The following is a 20,229-nucleotide window of genomic DNA, read 5'->3' on the forward strand; positions in this document are numbered from 1 at the left end:
TGTGCGCTTGCAAAAAGTGAAAAAGCCCTCCCAGCTCCAGCTTTCGGGTTTCGCGTTACTGGTGCGCGTCCGCCGCCGCTACCACTGGCACTGCGCTTGTTGCTGCCGCATATTCGGCCCCCGCATCTCGCCTTGTCTGGCCCGGCCCTGGCTGGCACTTCCCTCGCGATCTGTGCTCTTTCCCTACGGACATCTGCCGTGCGAGTTTTTGTCACCGTGCGCGTTACTGGACCCGCGGTGCGCGTAACCGCCGCCGGCACCGAGCGTGCCACCACTGCCACACGCGTTCTCTCCGCCGCGTCTGCCCCGGGCTCTCCCGCGGCCCCTGTCGCCCTCCTGGTCCCGAACTTACGCCACTCTGTTAATTCATGTACTGTATAAGGATTTTGAGAAACTCCTTGTGCACACCCGTAAGCTAACAACTGTGGGAGCTCTTTCTGCAAGTCTATGTCCTTAACCTGACGCTTTTTTAAAAAGCAAGTAAATAAATAATATGCTGCTTGCCTTTCCATTTCCATTTCCATTTCCATTTTTGAGAACGTCGACGTTTTTGCAGCCCTTCAAGGTTTCGGCAGCACGTATCGGCCGGGCTCTTCTATAAGGTCACCCAGGGCGCGGCACTTTTCGCTTTTTCAGCAGTGCTTATTCGCCGTCCTTGCTGCTGTAGGACCCGAACTCCTTCACCGATCCACCGTGGTTGCCGTTACCGATTTAACGTCCGGGGTCACCATTTGTGGTAATCGGCGGAAGAAATGCAGCACTCAATATGAGTGATCAGCAAATCTCAAAACTTTATTGATAGGCACATACATTTATATTGGTGTTAATGAGGCTAATACATATTGCAAAAAGTGAGCTCATTATTGGTTAGTTACTTATCAGCTAACTACGCCTACCTTATCATTCTTAAGGCTACTATGCTGCAGCTGTTTACATATTTTCTTCATGTTTCTAACTAACGATCCTCTCCCCCATCCTGATGTTGCACCAAGGGCACAGTGCCCTTGCCAGGTTTGGACACTGACTGCTGACTCCTATCCTCGTCTCCTTCATCCCTAACTAACAGTATTATGTCAGTGTGACCTTTGTTAGCTAGCCACCTGTTCACAAAATCCTCCACAGCCTGGGAACTAAAGGTCCTACGTACAAAGAAAATACAATGCTTAAAGCTTAAGATTATCTTTATGTGTTGGCCAACGTTATGAGCAAATAAGATACCTGTTTTTCACTTTTAATGTGGAGATATGTGGAAGTTATTAATGGTAATTAACCAAAGCAGTTTCTAATTTCTTAAAAGCTTATTGCACAAGTATATAATTCCATCTAGAAGAGGCAGTCTGTTTGTCAGTGATGTTTAATATTGAGTTTCTGTAGTAGAAAATTCACATTTGTGTTTATATATTAAACAAAAATATTTTAAATTGTGTGTCTAGTGGTTTGGCAATTATCTCTAAATGGCTTTTGAATTGGGAATGGGATGAGTGTTTCTTTAACTGTCTCGTATCTTCAGTTTTTATTTGCTCAGTGGTACTTAATTTGGAACAATCATGTAATTCAATTATCTTTGTTCCATATCCATAGCCTTGCTGAAATTAGGCTTTTTGTTGGTTTCAGAAATATTCAGTTATGTCTTTTGTAGGATAAGACTAATGCAATTAATATTGAGTATTATTCTTGTTCTTTTCCATGACTTTAGCACAAGTTATGGAAAGGCTGTTGGGAGTTGCAGAGTGACTCCAGAGCCTCTCCTTGCTGTGCCCCTGCCAGCACAGGGGTCTGTGCTGCACTGCTGTTCATATTCCCATGCTCCAAACACGGTGTGTTACTTAGGGAAGTCAAGCACATGAAGCTGGTTTAAGCTTCCTGCTGAAATGTCCATCAGAAATCCTGCACTGAGTGACCTGCAAGGTGCCATAGGGAAGTGATTGTGTGTGGTTTAATAAATGCGTGTTGCTGCTTGTTGTGAGTTTGGGCTTTGGTTTGGGGTTTTTTTTCATTTGTTTGGGGTTTTCCCCCAGCTAAGTGAGCCTTAACTGCCATATTGCCACTCTGAAGATGTAAGAAGTGTTATGGAAAACAGGTCACTGTTACTGTGTGCAGGTTTTGCAGTAGCTGCAATTGAAGTAATTTTAGTGGGTTTCAGGAAAAAGCCTTGAATCTGGTGAGTTCAGAATAAATTACCACAGGGCTTTTGAGTTGTCCTTTTTTGGCTGTGTAGGTTTTTCATGCTGCAGCCTTGAATAAAATAAGTTAATTCACAAGCTACAGGTTTTGTGTTCTAGATGAGACAAGAACTTCAGAGGGAGCTGCCATGATTTGTCATCCGGTTCTGTATTTGTATTAAAATAAGAAAAAGAATTAGCAAATGGCACTGGAGAAATGGACACTCACAATGACAAACCTGCCTTCTTTTTCCTAATTCCAGGGCATATTCCCTTGTGGATTCCAGTCAAGTGTCTACCTTCCTGATTTCTATTCTCCTCATAGTCTACGGCAGTTTCAGGTAAGATTCTTTTTAAGGTTCTGCAGAGTTTTTATTTTTCAAGTAAAAATATTGCAGGTGACTGAATACAGTTTATGCCTTTTTGCTTCATTGTATCTTTGTCAGACATAGCCAACATAAAAATTATTTGTTTCTGAGAAGGAAATGGAAAAGGAAGAAATAATAGTGAGCTGGGGTTTCTGAAAGATGTAATTGTTTGTCATGGTACAAGCACATATAAGGTGACTTAAAAGTCAGTCCTTGAGGACAGCTCTGTAAAATCATAATTTAAAGAGTAGAAAAGGACTGTTGAGACAGGTAGAAGGTAATGTTCTCGACAGCAGAGTTTCTGTCCATTAGCCAGTGCTGGTAGGTTGTGGATGCTCTGCTGTGATTTCAAACCTGTCCTGTGGAACAGCGATCCCCAGGTCCCTCTGCTCCAGTGCCAGCAACAGCTTCATGGAGAAGTGGGAAACACTGCCAGTGCTGGGTTCCAGCAAAGCAGCTGAGAACTGCTGCACCATGAGTTTGAGTCTCATTTTAGGAGACTTGAGTATAGTTTAGAGAAAACTCAATTATCCTTTTAGACTTGCGTGCTGTATTATACAGTCTGTTTTACTGTAATGGCACCTAAGGAATGAGGCTCCTACTGACATACTGAAACAATATAATCACAATATGAAAGTATTTTTTTTAAACTTAAATACAGCATGGTTTTCTTTCTGCTTCTTGAAGAACATTGCTTCATTTCACAGCTCTGTGATAAAAGGCCTTGTACTCACTCTAGAGTCTCTGAACTGCTGTGAGTATTCCTGAAATAGCTGATAGCTGTGCTCATCCATATGATGTAAGCTGCAGCTGTTTTAGGATAAGAGGTTTTCTATCACTACTGTAAGTTAATAAAGTCATATAATGAAAGAGCCAATTTTTTTGCAAGTGCTGTGTGTTGTTGTTAGCAAACATTAGGTAACAGCACTGCTGGTGAAATTAAAATAGAAGGCTTTAGGAAAACAAAATCTAGAGATGATCAGAGTAGAAAAGTAATCAAAGGTTGGATTTGTTTTGTTTTTTCTTCTAGTTTTGAGTCAGATTAGCATATAGTTGAGGAACTAATTAAATTTTTAACCATTTGAATTTATGCTATTGTGTAAAAAGGATCTATGCATCTGGCTGCAAGAAGCAATAGCATTTATTAAAATTCAATTATGAAAACATAGTGTGATATGAAACAGCAGGAGTGTGTGAACTTCAACTGCCTTGTCTTTCTTGGAGCTCCTTGCCCTTCAAAGTTTTCCCCTGCTGTTTGCCATCCTCTTCCTATTGGTACCTACACATGCTCTTAGCATTTTGTCCTGTACTTCACATTTAAAAATACTCACCTAGCAAGGACTGTGAGCTCCAGAGCAATCTGGCTCACTGGGTGGAGTAGTGGGATGGTGATGGATACAAATCCATTGAGGAAATGTCCTGTTTTAGTCTTTTGCCTTTGTGTGTATCCTGAAGACCCCATTATATGAGTTACAGACCAAAATAGGATCCCACAATTTTAAAATTACTTTCCCAATTAATCTCCTATGTGTGGTTTCTTTAGCAGGTGTCTGAGCTGAAACCCACAGTTATGTTGGGGACTTGGACAAACTGATTCTCTTTGATCAGTGGGTGAGGTCAAAAGCAGTTTTTTACAGAAAATTGTGCAGTGGTGTTAACAAATGTGTCTGAAATACAATTAAGTTATTTAAGAAATTGAAGTATGTTAGTAAGTTACAAAATTATATTCATCTGGAAATTCTTAAAGTAGTAAAATGTAAACTTCAGGCAAAGAGGATGAATTTTCTTAGAAAACTGATGTGCTGGAAAGATAAAAGTTACAGCTTAGGGTGCTCATTCTCATCTGTCAGCAGTGCTGTGTTCATCTGGATTTGAGTGCTCGTCTCCTGCAGAGCTGTTGCGAGACAAAAAGAAAATAGCACTCCTCAGTTAACCTTTGTGTTGCAGAAGGGGGGTTTGCTTTCTGATTTTCAACTGAAAAGCAGCAGGTAGAGCTGTTGTAGTATTCCTGGCAAGTGGCTGAAACAGAAGTGCAGTAATAGGATCAGAAAGAATTGGGTGGGTGAGTCATCAGGATAAAACCCACGTGTGTGGTGGATCTAATCTGAGGCAGGCAGCGTCAGGGGAACAAAGGAAACCGTGGTCCACTGTCCTTATTAACAGAAGTAGCATTTGTCCAAAACAAATGAAAAAATCCCAAACCCCCAGTGCACTCAGAAGAATGTGTAATAAATGGTGGGTAAGGCCCAGGAGCAGAACAAAGTGCAGTGGCAGAGTTGAGTTCCCCTTCTGTGACTGCATGAACGAGCATTTCCTGCCTGCGTTTGTGCCGGGTCAGGAGTTTTTGCTTCCAGCCCTTCTGTACATCTCTCTCATGAACATTCTGACTGCTCTCAGTCCTTGAACTTGACGTGCTTTTATTTCTGGCTGCCAAAGGGGCAAGTCTAATCCTTCAAACCGTTAGGAGCTGTAAACTGGAGCATGCAGGTAGATGGGTTAGTTGTGGATTTTTAAAGAGGTGAGCTCAGCTTCAAACAGGTTTTCTCTGAGGGCAAGACAGCCACCTTTCCAAATGCTTCTGTGTGACTTTAATGTTGGGGTTACTTTGCAGGTAACAGCTAAATCTTTTTCTATCCTATCACATCCCCACACATGGGCTCTCAGCTTATATAAAGCCAGATTTAACCCAGAACCTACCTGTTCAAATACCTGCTTTTGAGCCAAACCAAGAAGTGTGGGATGACCCTGGCGCCTTGTGTCTCTAGTTTTGGAGTATCCAGAGTGTGGGTGTGAATAGAAAGTAGCTCCTATGGTGAGCCCAGTGTCGTGTGAGCATGGTGTGCTGAGGCTTGGCTTTCCAGTGAGGCATTCCCATGCTCCCAGAGCTCTTGGGTGGGTGCCTGTCCTCGCTGGTAGAGCAAGAAGGAACTTCTCAATAAGTTGTATCTGCAGGTGCCCCTACAGATAGATGCTTGCATTCCTATTTTCTCCATTGCTTGATGAGAACATCTCCTGCTGGGTTTCCCTGAGGCATTTCTGCAGTGGAGTGATCCACAGCTGAATGTGAACTTTGCAGGCGGTGCCGTGCCAGCAGCTTACTCATTGCTTTGGCCTCAGCATAACCCTCCCAAGGGGCTCCCTGTGAGAGGGTGACTCGTTTGCTTTGAAACCCTGCTGGAAATGCAACCAGCTGGAGCTCTCAGGACCCACTGAAGAAACAATGGAGCAGCTCAGTGCCCCAGGGGAGATGCTGACTCAGCATTCCCTTTGGGAGCCCAGGAGAAGCTTGAACAAAACAGCGAATGTCTCCCAGCTTGCCATTTCTCTGCAGCCCAGTAGTTTTATCTTGTTTTACAGTATGATTTTTAACTTTCTTAGAAGGTGTTTTAGTGATTGCTTCTTAGGTTTTTTTATTATGTTAGTGATAATTTGTAGCAGAGGGAAGAGCCAAATCATAAAACAGTTGGAGATTATTCAGAGGTTGGCTTGGAAGAGCAGCTGTGTTGTTAAGTGAAAGTAATTTCCTAATTTATGCTTACTTTGGAAGCAAGGATATTTATAGGTAATAATAATTGCTGACACTGTGGCAATGAAAGGAGAGGGGCTGAGGTTGTTTATGAGCAGTAGATCTGATAGGTTTTATTTCCAGTTTTCTCTGCTGATAGAAATTCCTTAAGTTACGAGTTGCCCAATGCCACTGGGAGAATGATGGTGTGAGGTTCTTCTTAACTGTGCTAATTCAGAGGGGAAGAAAACACTGCACTGAGAAAAGAATTATCTTGTTTGTCTGAATCTTGGACCAAGTCCTGGAGGGCTGTCAGCCTCCTCCCAGATTTTTATAGCTTGAGAGGAAAACTATAAAGCTACAATGCATAATGGGGGAAAGGAGTGCGAGTGAATGATGGAGGCACTCCAAACAAAGGGCAGGGCAAAGAGATCTTTAGAAGAACAAGCTAAGAACAACAGATTAATTTGTTAGAATTTTAGTGTTCTCTATTGCCTCTTTTTATTTCCATAACTCTTTAGCTGATGATCCATAGTCTGTGTAGAAGCACTGTGGGATCTGAGGTGGAGGCTTCTGTGTGGTTTGCCTGAGACCTAAAGCTGCTTTAATCTCATAACACTGTTGGGGAGCATTTCCTTAATAGAAGCAAGGGAACCAAACCAGTTCTGTGCTGGAAGAGCCTTTTTCTTGGTTTTCTTCTATGGAGTGAAGCTGCTCAACCCCTCTGTCTTTAATGCACCACATGTGTCTGATCCTATAGACTGGTTGTGCCTAATTCCAGATTCTGGGACTGCAGCACAGACTTTGTCACCTGTGCATTGCAGCACATGATCAATGCACTGCAAGGAAATAACTGTGATGCCTCTAGAATAGTTTAGAAGACTGTGGTGTATTTGTTACTGGTCTGGTAAATGAATATAATTTGTTTACTTTGTATAACTCAGTTAAGCTAAACTTAAAAAGAAGTTTAATTCCTGTTGACCTGGAAGTTCTATTGAAATACTTGGATGCTGCTGCAAGCTTAAGACAGGAGCTGTACAGTGGGAGATGCACAGTGCTTCTGGTGGTTCTCTGTAGCTCATTTGAATAAATCAATATGCAGCTAAATCGTGGATACCATCCATGCATCAATGAGAAACTGTTGTGGTAAACTTGATTGCTGGTATTTTTTTTTAAAAGCACATTGAATTTAACAAAAGAAATTATTGCTGGTCAAAACAGACCTTAAGTGAAACTCCCCCTTTTCAGAAAGTTATGCCAAATGTGTTAGAATATAATTTGGAAGTTGCATCAAAGTGAAGGACTGTGGCAAAAGGGGTGGAATACTGTCCTAAATTGGAACTTTGAAAGAAATTTTATATCAACATGAAAAGATGAATCAATAGCAGCTGAGCTGGCTGCTCAGGGGAGTGTTGTCCACTCCTATGGATTAATAAAAGTGTATTAATTTATGCTATTTATTCCTCTATTCATTTGTTCTGTGTGCATGTAAAATGTATATCTTGATTATTTTCTAGGCTTTGCTGAATTTTTTTCAGTGAAGTAAGACCTTGCATTAAGCAAACACTTAAAAGCTAGTTTGGGTCATTCATGAGAACATTTCAAGGAAGGAAATATTATTGTCTTAAAAATGAAACCTGATAGTCAAATTTGAAAGAAAAGGAACAAAAATGAGAACTTGGAAAGAGTTCAAGTTTACAAGAGAATTGAGATGTTTATTGTGCTTCCATTGTGTTCTACACTTCCCAGAAATCAGGTAACAACAAACAGCAGCACAGATATCCAGCACTCCCCAGTGTGGACACTGGTGACTGATCTCACTGTCAGAACCTGGGATGTGGGGCCTCATTTGGAACTGAGCACTTCAGTTATTTGAATTTCCCACTGCCTGTGGTGTTGTTTCTAATAACCAGCATTACAGGGCTTTTGCAGGGGCAGGCTGCTGTGGCAGTGGGAATGAGGCTGCAGCTGATGAGCCTAAACAGGAGTTTGGAACTCATCTGTCACATGTGCTTTGTTCCCTGCAGGTCTCTGAACATGGACTTTGAGAACCAAGACAAAGAGAAGGACAACAGCAGCACCGCTGGGTCTTTTAATGGCAACAGCACCAATAACAGTAAGGGTCAGCTTTACTCCTTCCCCCTTCTGCTGCACCTCAGTGCTGCACTCCTGCTTCACCTGTGCATGTGTCTGACTGCTGCACTGCAGACTCACCTGCCCCAGGCTGTGTCTGGCACTCCCCCCTCTCTGTGCTGTCCACAGCTGGGGCACGCCGTGGAAGCTGGATTTAAAGCAGCAACATAACATCTCCATCATGCATAAAAATTGCATGTGGCACAATTGGTCAGGTCTGACTGGAAATGGAAAGAGCTTTACTTTGAAAAAAGCCAGCCCACAGTTAGGAGAAGGGAGTGGGATTCCTTTGTGGCTGGAGCTCATTGCTATGGCGTGTTGGCCAGGCTGGAAGCAGGGAGTGATTGCAGGGTGCACTGACAGGTCCCTAAAGAGGATTCACCTTACCAGGAGGGAAACTCAAGCAGAGTTCACATGGCTCTGGGCAGCTCCTTTGTAACAGACAACAAATGTGTGTCTGCACACTGTCTGTTCAGAGTGGGATTAACATGTCAGCTCCTGCCTGGTGACTGTCCCTCCTGTGATCTATAAATAGATTGCAGGCAGCTTGGCCATCTGACATGCACAGTTTTGCAGGTAAAAATATGGAACCAATCAGTTAGAGTGGAACACAGTGTGCACAGTGTGTTGTAAATTCATGCTTGGGTTTAACTGAAGGCAATTTATATTGCCATATTTTGAGAAAGGGCTCTAGAGTGAAATAGTTTCCCAGAGTATAGAAGGCAGAAGTGAGAAGCCCTGTGCATGAAACCTTGAATGCTAAGCTTGTTTTGTTTAAAGCAAGAAGCATAGCTTTAAAATGATGACTGAAATGACATATGTTGTATGTGTCTCTTGCTGGTTTTGTCTTTTCTAATGTAGACTCTTGGAATTTAAATAGTTGTCACAGCACTGCTTCTGTTGGCAGCACAGAGCAAAGAGGTTGCTGTGCTTGGTGGTACAGCAATGAACAGTTGAAGCTTTTGGCATCTGGGAAGGAAGGGAAGACAGTCTGGGGCTAGGGAATAAGCACATTAAGGAGATTAGCTGTCAAAATGATCAGAAATTAAAGGAAGAACTCTGACATTTAATGCTGCAGGCACTAATTCCCAGATGCCAAGGTGGTGTGTGGTGTGTCATTTCTGGGCTTTTGTTTTGTTTGGTTTTGCTCTTGGAAAGTTGAAGGACATGTGAATAAATGTGCTTTCTCAGAGCAGGAGGAATCAGATCTAAGTCACAGATTAGAATTTTTGTGTCTTCACACTGTCATCACTGGACCATCTACATTAATGTGCCAGACCTCAGCAATGTAGAAATCCCAAGTGACTGAGTTCTTCTGCTTTTTATTTTTAAAATTTATTGTACTACTTATGTTTAAGAGTACATGACATGAACTAATAGGCGTGACCATGTGCAGCTGTCATGACTTGCATGCTTTTTATTCAGCTTTTATGAAAATGGTTGAATTTTTATAACAGATACTAAGTTGTAGTGAGTTATTTCATGTGTGTTTGAGGTTTTTCAATGTAATCAGATACACTGGTAACTGAGTTGTACAGGTAACCTGTTATTTATATGACTTGCCACTCTTGACAGGAAAAAAATAAAATAAAACACAGTCTTACACAGAAACACAGACACACAATCTGTGTGTATATTTACTTGACTGTGTATGTCTCACAACCCTAAAGGCTTTTCCTTCAAATCCTAGGATTGGTAAAACCCCCTTCACACAGCAGTGTTTAATTATTTTAGGATAACACAGGTGATGTCAAGCTGGTTTTACATCTCTTCTAGGTCTTATTCTTGTATTATTTTCTGCTGGTCACTTACCAAGTGACTACTTCAGATGCTCCCTATTGTTACTTCAGTGCTCTACAAGTAGAAGTGTGTCTTGTATTTTTAATTGCATTGCTGCTTATGGCTTCTTTCTCCCCAGGGATCAAATGTAAATACAGCTACAGAGACTGCTTAAGTCTTGGAATTTGTGGGGTTAGGTGGACTTCTCAGTTTTGCTGATAATTCTGAAAACTCAGAAATACAGTAACAGTTGTCCTTTCCCATGATTAACATCCCTGGTCATCACACTGTATGGGTGAGGTGAGGGAAATACTAAGAAGAAAATAATTCAGTATCTCTGCCCTGTTTAAAATTACTGCCAAGTGTGAAATGTGAGCCTGAATTTGTGTTGGTTTTTAGCAAAAAGGCAGTTACAATACACTTCACTGACCTGGTGCTTTCATAAACAGGTAAATGATTTGAGTATTTTTTGAAAACTGCCCTTTATTGTTAGGCTTGATATTATCTCATGATTGCAGCCTGTGGTGAAATTTAAGAGCTTGGTGGCCTTCACCCAAGTGGAATTTGAAGCTGTGGCACCCTTTGCATGAGCTGGGTCAGCCTAACACTGGTCAGGCTTTTCACCTTGTGTTCAGAGATTAAGTAAACCTTACATGTGCTCTGTTCAACACATTTTTGTGTCTCAGTGTGAAGTGATTCTAATCCCTAAATAATGTTCATTTTCATGGCTTGTCATTCATTCTGTCTGTGGCACCAGATCAGCCTGAACTTTCAGTTCTGGGTTCTGCAGCGCGGGGCTGTGCTGGGCTCAGAGAGCACCAGCCAGTGCCTGCTCACCAGCACTGGGAGGAACGTGCTGCCAGAGCCCTGCCTGTGCTGGCCAGGGCTGTGTCCCTGCGTGGCACCAACAGGAGCTCGTGTCCCCCTCTCTCCTGCAGGTATTCAAACCATCGATTCCACCCAGGCCTTGTTCCTGCCCATCGGAGCCTCCGTGTCTCTCCTAGTGATGTTCTTCTTCTTCGACTCAGTTCAAGTGGTCTTTACAATATGCACAGCAGGTGACTAAGTTTTCTTCTCTTTATAAGACTTGGAATAGAACAGGAAGTATTGATATAATTACATATTGTTGGTAAGAATTATAATACACATCACAGTACATTAAAAATAGAATCATCAGGTTTCACAGTTGTATTTTCAGGTCTGGGTAGCTATAAATAGACAAGTGTTATTTGAGAAGTATTTTCCACTTAGAGTTGTGCTAAACCTACTGAACTGTAAATTGCCAGAGGTCTAAACATGCCCAGATGTGTTATTTTGCATGAAGTTCACTTGTTCATAAATCAGTGCCCAGAACAGTACATGTTACTTCATGGGAAATAACTTTGGGAATCCTGTCCAGAGACTTCTTGCCTACTTTAATTTTGGTTTTGCTTTAATGCAGTTTTTCTGTTTCTGGTCACACTAACATTTGAATATTAATCTTTTGCATTGCTTGAATTTAGAACAAAATTGAAATTTACCTGCAAATAATTTGCAGATCCTCCAGTCCTGTTTAGCATTTACATTTTGTCTTTTCAGTAAATGCCAGGGCATTGCATTTTGGAAAATTTTGACCTATTGATCTTTTTGCAATTCTTCAAGAAACCAGCTGCTGTTGAGAATAGCAAGATTCTTCCTACTGCTTCAGATACACAGCAGCTTCTAAAAGTTGTACTCAGTCCACATACTGAGTCTGTGAAGATTGTTAAACTCCTGAATATCTCTTATCCTCTCCTACTTCACTGCAGCCTTTGCCCTTATGGTTTAACTCCTGAGCTGTGCCAGCCTCTTAAACAGGGCTGATGTTGATGGCTGAAATTTAAATCTCTAGTCTTGAGACTCCTGTCTAATTCTGCCTCCTGTAGAGGCCTGTTGAATTCTGTTTTTTTAATTTGGCCTATGACACATATGTTCTTTCCTATTAAAAAATACTTCAGATAGATTCTACTGTATGCTAGATATGAGGGAAATGTACACAAACAGATATATATAAGATGTAACAAGGAAAGATTTATGACAAAAGAGGAATTTTAATTTGTTGGGATTATTGGACAATTTATTTTTTAAATTACCTTGGGATTTGTAACTTTATTTGTAATATATCTGTGTGTAAGTAGAGGATCCTGTGTCCCTTGGGGCTTGTTGTAGGCTCAGGGCTCTTGGGTATCTTTATTCTCAAACCTGCTTTCATGGTATGTTCCTGCTCTTCCTGGGCTTGCATCAGAGGCTGTCATCAAGCCCAGAGCCTCTGGAATGCAGAGCTTCTTAGAGGCTGCACTGCAGGATGGGGAGGGACCCTGCTGGAGTTGTGACCCTGGGGCTGTGGGACTTGGTCCCTCTGTCCCTGGAGAGGGACACACCAAGCTCGGGTCATGCTGGTTTACATCTTCTGCAGCCAGTAGGGGCTGATGTGGGGAACTGCCAAATTACAGCTGATGTCTGGTTTCTTAAACCCCTCTCAAACCTTCCTCTCATAGAGATTTGCCTTTCAGGGAAGAGTCAGGAGCAAGCGTAGGTGCAGCAAGCAGCCAAGGCCAGGACAGTGCTCGGAGGAGGGCAGAGCCCCAGAGCTGCCATTGCCTGCAGGCAGGAGTGAGGCCAAGGGACACTGAACCGTGGGGATTGGGGCTGGAGGGAGCCCTGGGCAGAGCCTGGAGAGTTGGGATTGAGGCTGGAGGGAGCCCTGGGCTGAGCCTGGACAGTTGGGATTGAGGCTGGAGGGAGCCCTGGGCTGAGCCTGGAGAGTTGGGATTGAGGCTGGAGGGAGCCCTGGGGCTGAGCCTGGACAGTTGGGATTGGGGCTGGAGGGAGCCCTGGGCTAAGCCTGGAGAGTTGGGATTGAGGCTGGAGGGAGCCCTGGGCTGAGCCTGGACAGTTGGGATTGAGGCTGGAGGGAGCCCTGGGGCTGAGCCTGGACAGTTGGGATTGGGGCTGGAGGGAGCCCTGGGCTAAGCCTGGAGAGTTGGGATTGAGGCTGGAGGGAGCCCTGGGCTGAGCCTGGACAGTTGGGATTGAGGCTGGAGGGAGCCCTGGGCTGAGCCTGGACAGTTGGGATTGGGGCTGGAGGGGATGGGAGCCCTGGGGCTGGAGTGGGAGCAGCTCCTCCTTGCAGTGTAACTCCCACTCTGAACGAGCCCAGCATGGGGACAGCAGGGCAGGAGGTGCAGGGTTCCCTGCTGGGCAGAGCTGGAGGAGAGATTCCAAGGGCAAAGAGGGTTGAGCCTGTGCTGGGGGAGGCAGGTAGGGAGCAGGGAGGGCAGGCAGGACTCGGGGCAGCAGGGACACAGGGTTCCTGGGCAGTGTTCTTTGCCAGGCACCTCCAAAGAGGTTCTTACTTCAGTTTGTGCAGAGGTGCCACGCTGTTCGTTTTTTCCCTACAGCTTCTGGTTTTCTTCCCCCCTCTGAAATACTGATAGAACTGTGAGTTTTCATGGTGCTGTTTGTATGCAGACACTTCCGAAATTCTCTTTTTAGATTATTCGAGTTCTCCTTTTTTTTTGTTTTGTTTTGTTTTAAATCTTCCTCCCACCAGAAGGGAAAATGTGGTTTGACCAAATGAATTTTTCTCTGATTGGCTTAAACTGTGTAGAGAATGGCTTAGACTGTAAGACAATGTTTGATTCTTTCCCATCATCTTCATTTGAGAAGAGAACAAAAATCCCTTTTAAAAACCAGCAACAAAATTTTTTTAAAGGAATAAGTAGAGGACAGCACAAAGATCTGAATTGCAGCATGCAAAAAGTTCCAAGATTTCGATTTTCATGGCAGTCTGTTCTTGCTGCACAGTTTTGGATGTGTGCTGCTGGCATGTCTGTGTCTCCACACCCTCATGCTCCATCCTTTTAAACAGTCCTTTTAAAAAACTGAAAGGAAAAATGATTATAAATACCAGCAGTTACTAAATGTTTTTACAAATGTGTGGGTGGGATAAGTATGCTGCTTGAAAAAGAAAATGTTTATGGAAATAGTCTGTTTGGCTATTTATGTATTTTTATCTTTCTGTTTTCAAAAACCTAAAGCACTTTATTTTAAAAAAGTGAGGTTGCCAGCTACTGGCTATAAGGTTTTTGAAGTTGTACTGTGTTTTTAGTGATGAATAAAGAGTTTTGTGTGAGATGGGGGAAAAATTACTGAGGTAGAAAGTGGAAAAAAAACCTCTACTATGCTGAGTTAGTCTGTGTCACATGTTGCAAAATCGTAAGAAAATCTCACAACTAGTTTGTAGTAGATTTTTTTTTACTCAGAATATGTAAAAACTGTTTTTCTTGCTGACATGATAATGAATAAGTTTAAGACTTTTTTTAGGGTTTGGGGAAGGGGCATTGCATTCCTTTGAGAGCTTTCATTTTATTTCAGTCTGAAGGCTCACTGTTGTGCAGAAAACCTCAGAGCTCTGAGCTGTTCATGCTGGAATAATACTGAGCATATGATAATAGGACATTGTTGCAAGAGCTTTTCAAATTGGAGAAGCATGTTTGTGTACTGTAGAAATTCGGTCTGAATGTCCTAATATTGCCTTTTCTTCTTTTCATAGTCCTTGCAACAATAGCTTTTGCTTTCCTTCTGCTCCCGATGTGCCAGTACTTAACACGGCCTTGCTCACCTCAGAACAAGTAAGGACTTGAGCAATCCTTTGCTCCTCTTCTTGTGCATTGTGTTTCTTTCTTTTAATGAGGATTCTTTAATAAGCATTAACCTCAGGGCTGATGTTTGTGCATTTTTTTTGTGCCCACATCATGTTTCCACTGTGAAAGTAGGAAGCACATTTTCTGCAAGTCACTCACACTTGCCAGCCTGGGAAATGCAATACCAGTGCAGGGGACTAGATTTCCCAGCAGTGATTTTTAATAAGTTTGGCTTCTTTTGGCTGAGATTTTAGAGTTTGGGATTTGGCGTTGGATTTTAATGTTTGTTAACACTGGACTCTGGATTTTAATGCTGGCTCTTTTGAAGACTGTAGTTAAACCAGTGGAAATTGCAGTTATTAATGTCATGTTTTGAAACTAATTTTATTTTTTAACCTTGTGATTGGAGTTCATGTTGCTAAAAGCACTATCTTAGGTGGTGCTAGGAATGTTGGAGATTTCAAGAGAGGTGCCAAGATTTACAGGATTTTTCCCATCTCTGCAGTTCATGCTTTACACACAGTATTTGAATGCGAGGAAAGCTTTTATTTTGTTGCTGTTTTGGTACCTATTTGTGGCAAAGGAAGTTCCCTTCAGTTGTTCTTGGCATCTTTCATCAGCAGTTGAGCCATGTTCCAGCAGTGTCCATTTTCTGTTCTTTAAGTGGAAACATAAAGTCTTGCAGCTGATGTTTTGTGTTGTTCTAGGATTTCCTTTGGCTGCTGTGGGCGTTTCACTGCTGCTGAGCTGCTCTCGTTTTCTCTGTCTGTGATGCTTGTCCTTATCTGGGTCCTAACTGGCCACTGGCTCCTAATGGATGGTGAGTATGTGAATGGTTTTACTCCTGGTTGGTGCCTCTCTGACACATCATTCACCCTGATGATGGGTGAAATTTGATAATATTAATGTCTTGGCTGCTGAGCTGTGTGGCAGACTCCCTGAAGAGCCACTGCCAGGAACTTGCCAGGGGAGTGCTTGGAATACCTGTTTTTCTGGTTTGTAAAAGCTTCCAGGGAAGTGCCAGAACACTCATGGAAGATACTCTGCACCTGTGTGGTGTGGGGTGAATGGTGAGGTTGAGTTAAGGATGTGTGGAGACAGTGGTTGTTTATGATTCATAGCTTGATTCCAAAAACCTGGTTAATTTTTGGAGTGCATCTTGTTGTTTATTGGTTCTGATGCTGAAATAATTGGTTGTGAGGCAGCTCACAGTGGCTGGTTGTCTTTGATCTCTGCTATGCTTGCCTTGTGTGGTGAGATGGGCGAAACTGGCAGTCAGCCAGCTGGCTTGAGGGTGTGATTTATTGGGTTTTTTTATGGTGGTTGACCTGAATTCACAGCTTACTGTTCCAAAAAGGAGCCTTCATCCTTCCCTCCTGCCTTCCAGATCTCTTGTGCTAGCTCTGGCTCTTAGTTAATCACATGGTAAACTGATCCAGCTCACTAGAATGGCAGCATACTTGGGTTTTGCCAGCCTATTTTTCTGCTGCTGCAGTGAGATGAATTGGATTATTGTGTAGTCAGGTATGTGCTAAATTTGGCAGAAGGTAAGTGGCAGCATGATGGGATCTGAGGGGATGGAGTGGATATAATAGCAAAGGATGAAGGAGTAGCCAGGAGCAGGACCTCTGCTTCTCAGCAGTGTCAGGCAGCTAAATTGGCTTAGGACATGGTGTAATGGCATGCTGAGGTCGTGCTTGCTTGAGGAAAAATTGCTGCAACAACATACCTGCCCTTGAAATTGTTTGTTACAATAGAAAACATTCATCCCATCAGCTTCAGCTCCTCCTAAATGAGGTAGCAGCAGCACGTCCTTAGCACTGAAACCTCTCCTGGCACCATCATTCTTTCTTTTACATGTGGGCACTATGCTTCATTCATGGTTTGAACTGCTTTAAAAGTCCCCACTTGTTGTATGAAAGGGAAATGCCTTTTAAAATACCAGATGGTAAATGAAAAAATGCAGGGTCTGTTTTGTGATAAGAGTAGCCCACCATGAAATCGAGGCTGACACTTGATCTGCAGTAGCTGCAAAGCTAAAAGGAATGTCAAGTGTGGATTTTGGCAGAATCTGAAGAGCTGTCTACACTGAGGTATCAGCAGAAGCATTTAGTTAAAAATAGTTATTTTTGTGAGTGCTTCAGTCTGACATGGTGGACTTTGCAGTAATTCATCTACAGGGCTCTGAGCTGCTGGTGCAGACTGGTGTCTGGCTTCTATTTCTCTTGGAGGTTTTTTATGATTTACTGAATTGTGTTGCTGCTGTCTCGCTTTGAATTATTTTATGTAGTTTATTAAGGGAGCTTGAACTATACAGGTGATCCTCCTGCCATTTGCTCAAATCCAGTTAAATCAGTGTTTGCCAGTGACAGCAAACAGGGAATAGCTTTTACAGGCCTTGGTCAGGGAAACAGACAACAGAGGGGAGCTTTACACCTCATCCTGTGCTGCTGCATGTGGGATCCCGCTCTGCCTTCTCTGGGCCGAGTCCCGGAGGCGCCGGGGCAGCGCTGCTGGGCACCCGGGGCACTGCTGTCCTGGGCAGCTCGGCTGTGCCCGGCCCGGGGACCCCGGCTCGGCCGTCGGCAGAGGATGAACAGAAGATGAACCGGCGTTGTGAACGTGCTGCTCATGGCCCGCGGGGCTGGAGGAGGAGCTGCGGGAACGGGCGGGTTCCCCCCGAGCAGAGCCCTGGCTGCTCGCTCGGGCTGTGCCTTCGTTCTGTCCGTGTGAAGGAGCCTCGCAGCTGAGGGCTGAGGAGAGCACGGGAAATGCCTCTTGGTAGTTGCCGGTCCTTACGAAATCGAGGTGTGGCGGTGCTTGCTGGAGCAGCTTCAGTGCCCAAATGCTGCCCTGCCCTGCCTGCCCTGCCGTGGCTGAAGTGGTTCTGAAGGCAGGGAGTGTCACAGGGCAGAGTGAGCCCCCGTTGGCTCCGGGGATTGTTCTGGTATGTGATGATGCACCTCTATAGGGACTGAAATGCTTCTTACTCTGAGAGACTCCTGGGTGACAGAATCACCCAGGATGGTCACTGTTCCCTGGTGAAGCCTGGTTAAAATGAAAGCTTTCCTGAATAGTGCACAGAGCTGGAGATGTACAGCAGGAATGCTGTAGATGTGTGGGATATCTGTAGCTACAGAGTGAACAGCATGGTCACAGAAACCCCGGGAGCTGCTGCAGCAGTTGGGCCCCACTCCCTTCTCTTGAAATACACTTTCATCAGAGCAGAGCTTCACCTGCTGGCCTGTGCGGGAAGTTAAAGCCTCCCCAGCTTAAGCAGTGCTTTCTAAACCAGACTCTGCACCAGCAGCATCTTGGAGCTTTCTCCTGCTCTGGATGCAGGAGAGCTGGAAAACTGCCAGTCTAATCACATATGCAAGAATATTCTTAATCTTCAGAATATCCCTGTTCCATAAGGAGTGTGTTTGCAGGGACTCTGGAGTTCATTTGTTCTGTTAATTGATGGTTAACTCCTCCAGTGCTTTCTTACTCAGCCTTGTTAACCCATTGCCCAGCACTTCCAAACCAGAGCTGCTGGTTGTGTGGCTGTTCTACCTCTTGTTCTGTCTTTCTCTCATCCTTGGCTATTTTTTTTATGATTTGAAGTATATTTCAGTGAAGATCTGCCTTATATAGTTTGTCAACACTATGCATGAGCTTGGGTAGGGAAGCTGGCTTCCATTTAGAGAAGTCCATTGACTGCACTTTGGCCCATATTACTTGTACTTGCTCTCGGGCATTCCTGCTTGTTTTTTAAATTTACCAGTGTTTCTTAAAGCATTTTCAAAACTATGTAATTACTAGCATGTGTATTTCACTGTCAGCTGAAGGAGTTTTTCCATCTTCTTTTTACCCAGTATTTGCTTAGTTTGATGCCTTGTGCATGTGGCTGTGCTCATTTCAGTGAGAGAGAAATGGAATGTGTGAACAATAGATAAAACTCATACTGGTTACAGTATTTCCATTTCTCATTAATTATAACCTGGAAATCCTCTCCTAAATATAGGCTTGCTTGAGTTATGATTAACACTGGCTTTAGAGAAACCTCTTTGATTTAAAACAGTCTGTTCCCTTGTATTTGCTCTTCTGCTGAGGCAGTCTATAACTCAGGGCTATACTGAATTACTGAATGCAGTTCTCTTTCCTGCTGCTTTGCTGTGTCAAATTCTTTAAACCTCAATAATTTGCTCACATTTTGTAGCTAGTTACAGTTGTGCAGCGTGATTCAGGGTACATTTTTATGTCAGTGACCCCACTGCTTTGTCAAAACTGGCTGCTGAACTTGGGGTTGTGCTAAGGCTGCCAGCTCTCAGGAGATGAGGGGGGCTTGGCAGAACTGCTGGGTGCAGCCCCTGGGCACTGCAGGAGCCACGCTGGCAGGAGGCCTGGGGCATGTTCATCCTGGAAATGTGTATGGATGTGTTTCCCTAGTGAGTGGATGGAAGGTCTCCCCAGCTTTCAGGTGAAGTACAAGTGGTAGGTAATTACAGCCTGAGAATGCAGAGGTTAATTTGTCCATTTTGGCTGAGTCCAGCTGTCACACTGGTGGGCATGTGCAGAATGAATTGGCTTCCCCTGCAGTTCCAGTTGGCAAAAATGGGATTGTAACTTCTTAAAAATTCCATGTCTCATGTTAGACAAAGACATTTTGTTGACAAATGTCTGCATGATTGACTGTAGTCTGATCCCAGCAGGGCTCCATTATTCCTTGCAAATAGACTGATATCACAGATGAAAGCTGTTTTGCTTTTAAAGTTTTTCTTTTTGTTTTGTTTTGTTTTTTTTTTTTTTAGAATTTGTTTTATTATAAGTGTTTCTTTGGGGAATTACTTGTAACCAGTAGAAATACATTCAGTTGTCACTTGAGTATCCTTGGTAGATGAGGCTGGGCTCAAAGAAGCAGGCAATGACACAAATGTGAAGACTGGGCTTTTGTTTAAAATCTTACCTTCCTACCCTGACAAAATTCCCCTTGGTACAGAGTAAAAATCTGAGCTGTGTCTTGCTGTTCAGCTCAATGATCTGGCTAAAAATCACCCTTAGGAGGGATTAGGAAAAAAACTTACCCATATTTTTTCCCCTAAGCTTTCACACGCATTTTGGTTATTGGGAAATCCTGGATATCTAAATGATGTTTCAGGGTATTCAGGGAGTCTTGCACAGTCTTGCCCAAGCAGAAGTTTGGTTTGAGTGGGTTTTTGTCAGACCAAGTTCTAACAAGTCATGTAACCATGCCTTTTCTGAATTAAGAATCAAGGATCTTATTTATTTTATGTATTTCTTAAAAAAAACCTCAAAACAATAGAGGAAAAGTAGAGGTTTGTGTTTGGGGCACAGAGAATTCAAAGTTGTTTTGTTGCCTCTGTTTTAAAGTGGGTAGTCAGGGTTGTACAGGGGAGGAGGAGTCTCCAGAACAGAGAACATGGAAACATTTCTTTGTGGTGGGTGGTGGAAGTTGAGTGGAACAGGCGGTTGTGCCTGGGGAGGGATCTCTGCCTATGAGGGAACGTGTTGGCAGTTGGCTGCTGAATGTATTTTGACTCTGCTAAACCCTGGTAAGAAGAATGTCACTGTCTGGAAATGGTAGACAGTCATCTGGTGCATGCAGAGCTGCACAG

The 20,229-nt window shown here is 43.4% G+C and overlaps 1 protein-coding gene across 2 annotated transcripts in view; it reads left to right on the forward strand.

Moving 5' to 3' along the window:
• SPPL3 (signal peptide peptidase like 3) overlaps positions 1-20,229 on the forward strand; it is a 63,127-nt gene that overhangs the window by 37,041 nt on the left and 5,857 nt on the right. The window contains exons 2-6 of one of the 2 annotated variants that reach the window (XM_064393064.1): positions 2,426-2,503; positions 8,063-8,157; positions 10,886-11,005; positions 14,521-14,599; positions 15,319-15,431. In XM_064393064.1, the coding sequence (XP_064249134.1) occupies positions 2,426-2,503; positions 8,063-8,157; positions 10,886-11,005; positions 14,521-14,599; positions 15,319-15,431 (485 nt within the window). The remainder of the gene's footprint in view (positions 1-2,425; positions 2,504-8,062; positions 8,158-10,885; positions 11,006-14,520; positions 14,600-15,318; positions 15,432-20,229) is intronic. The other variant, XM_064393065.1, reaches the window with a different exon arrangement.

Source organism: Passer domesticus, chromosome 17 (genome assembly GCF_036417665.1).
Source record: "Passer domesticus isolate bPasDom1 chromosome 17, bPasDom1.hap1, whole genome shotgun sequence".
In the NCBI taxonomy this organism is placed as follows: domain Eukaryota; kingdom Metazoa; phylum Chordata; class Aves; order Passeriformes; family Passeridae; genus Passer; species Passer domesticus.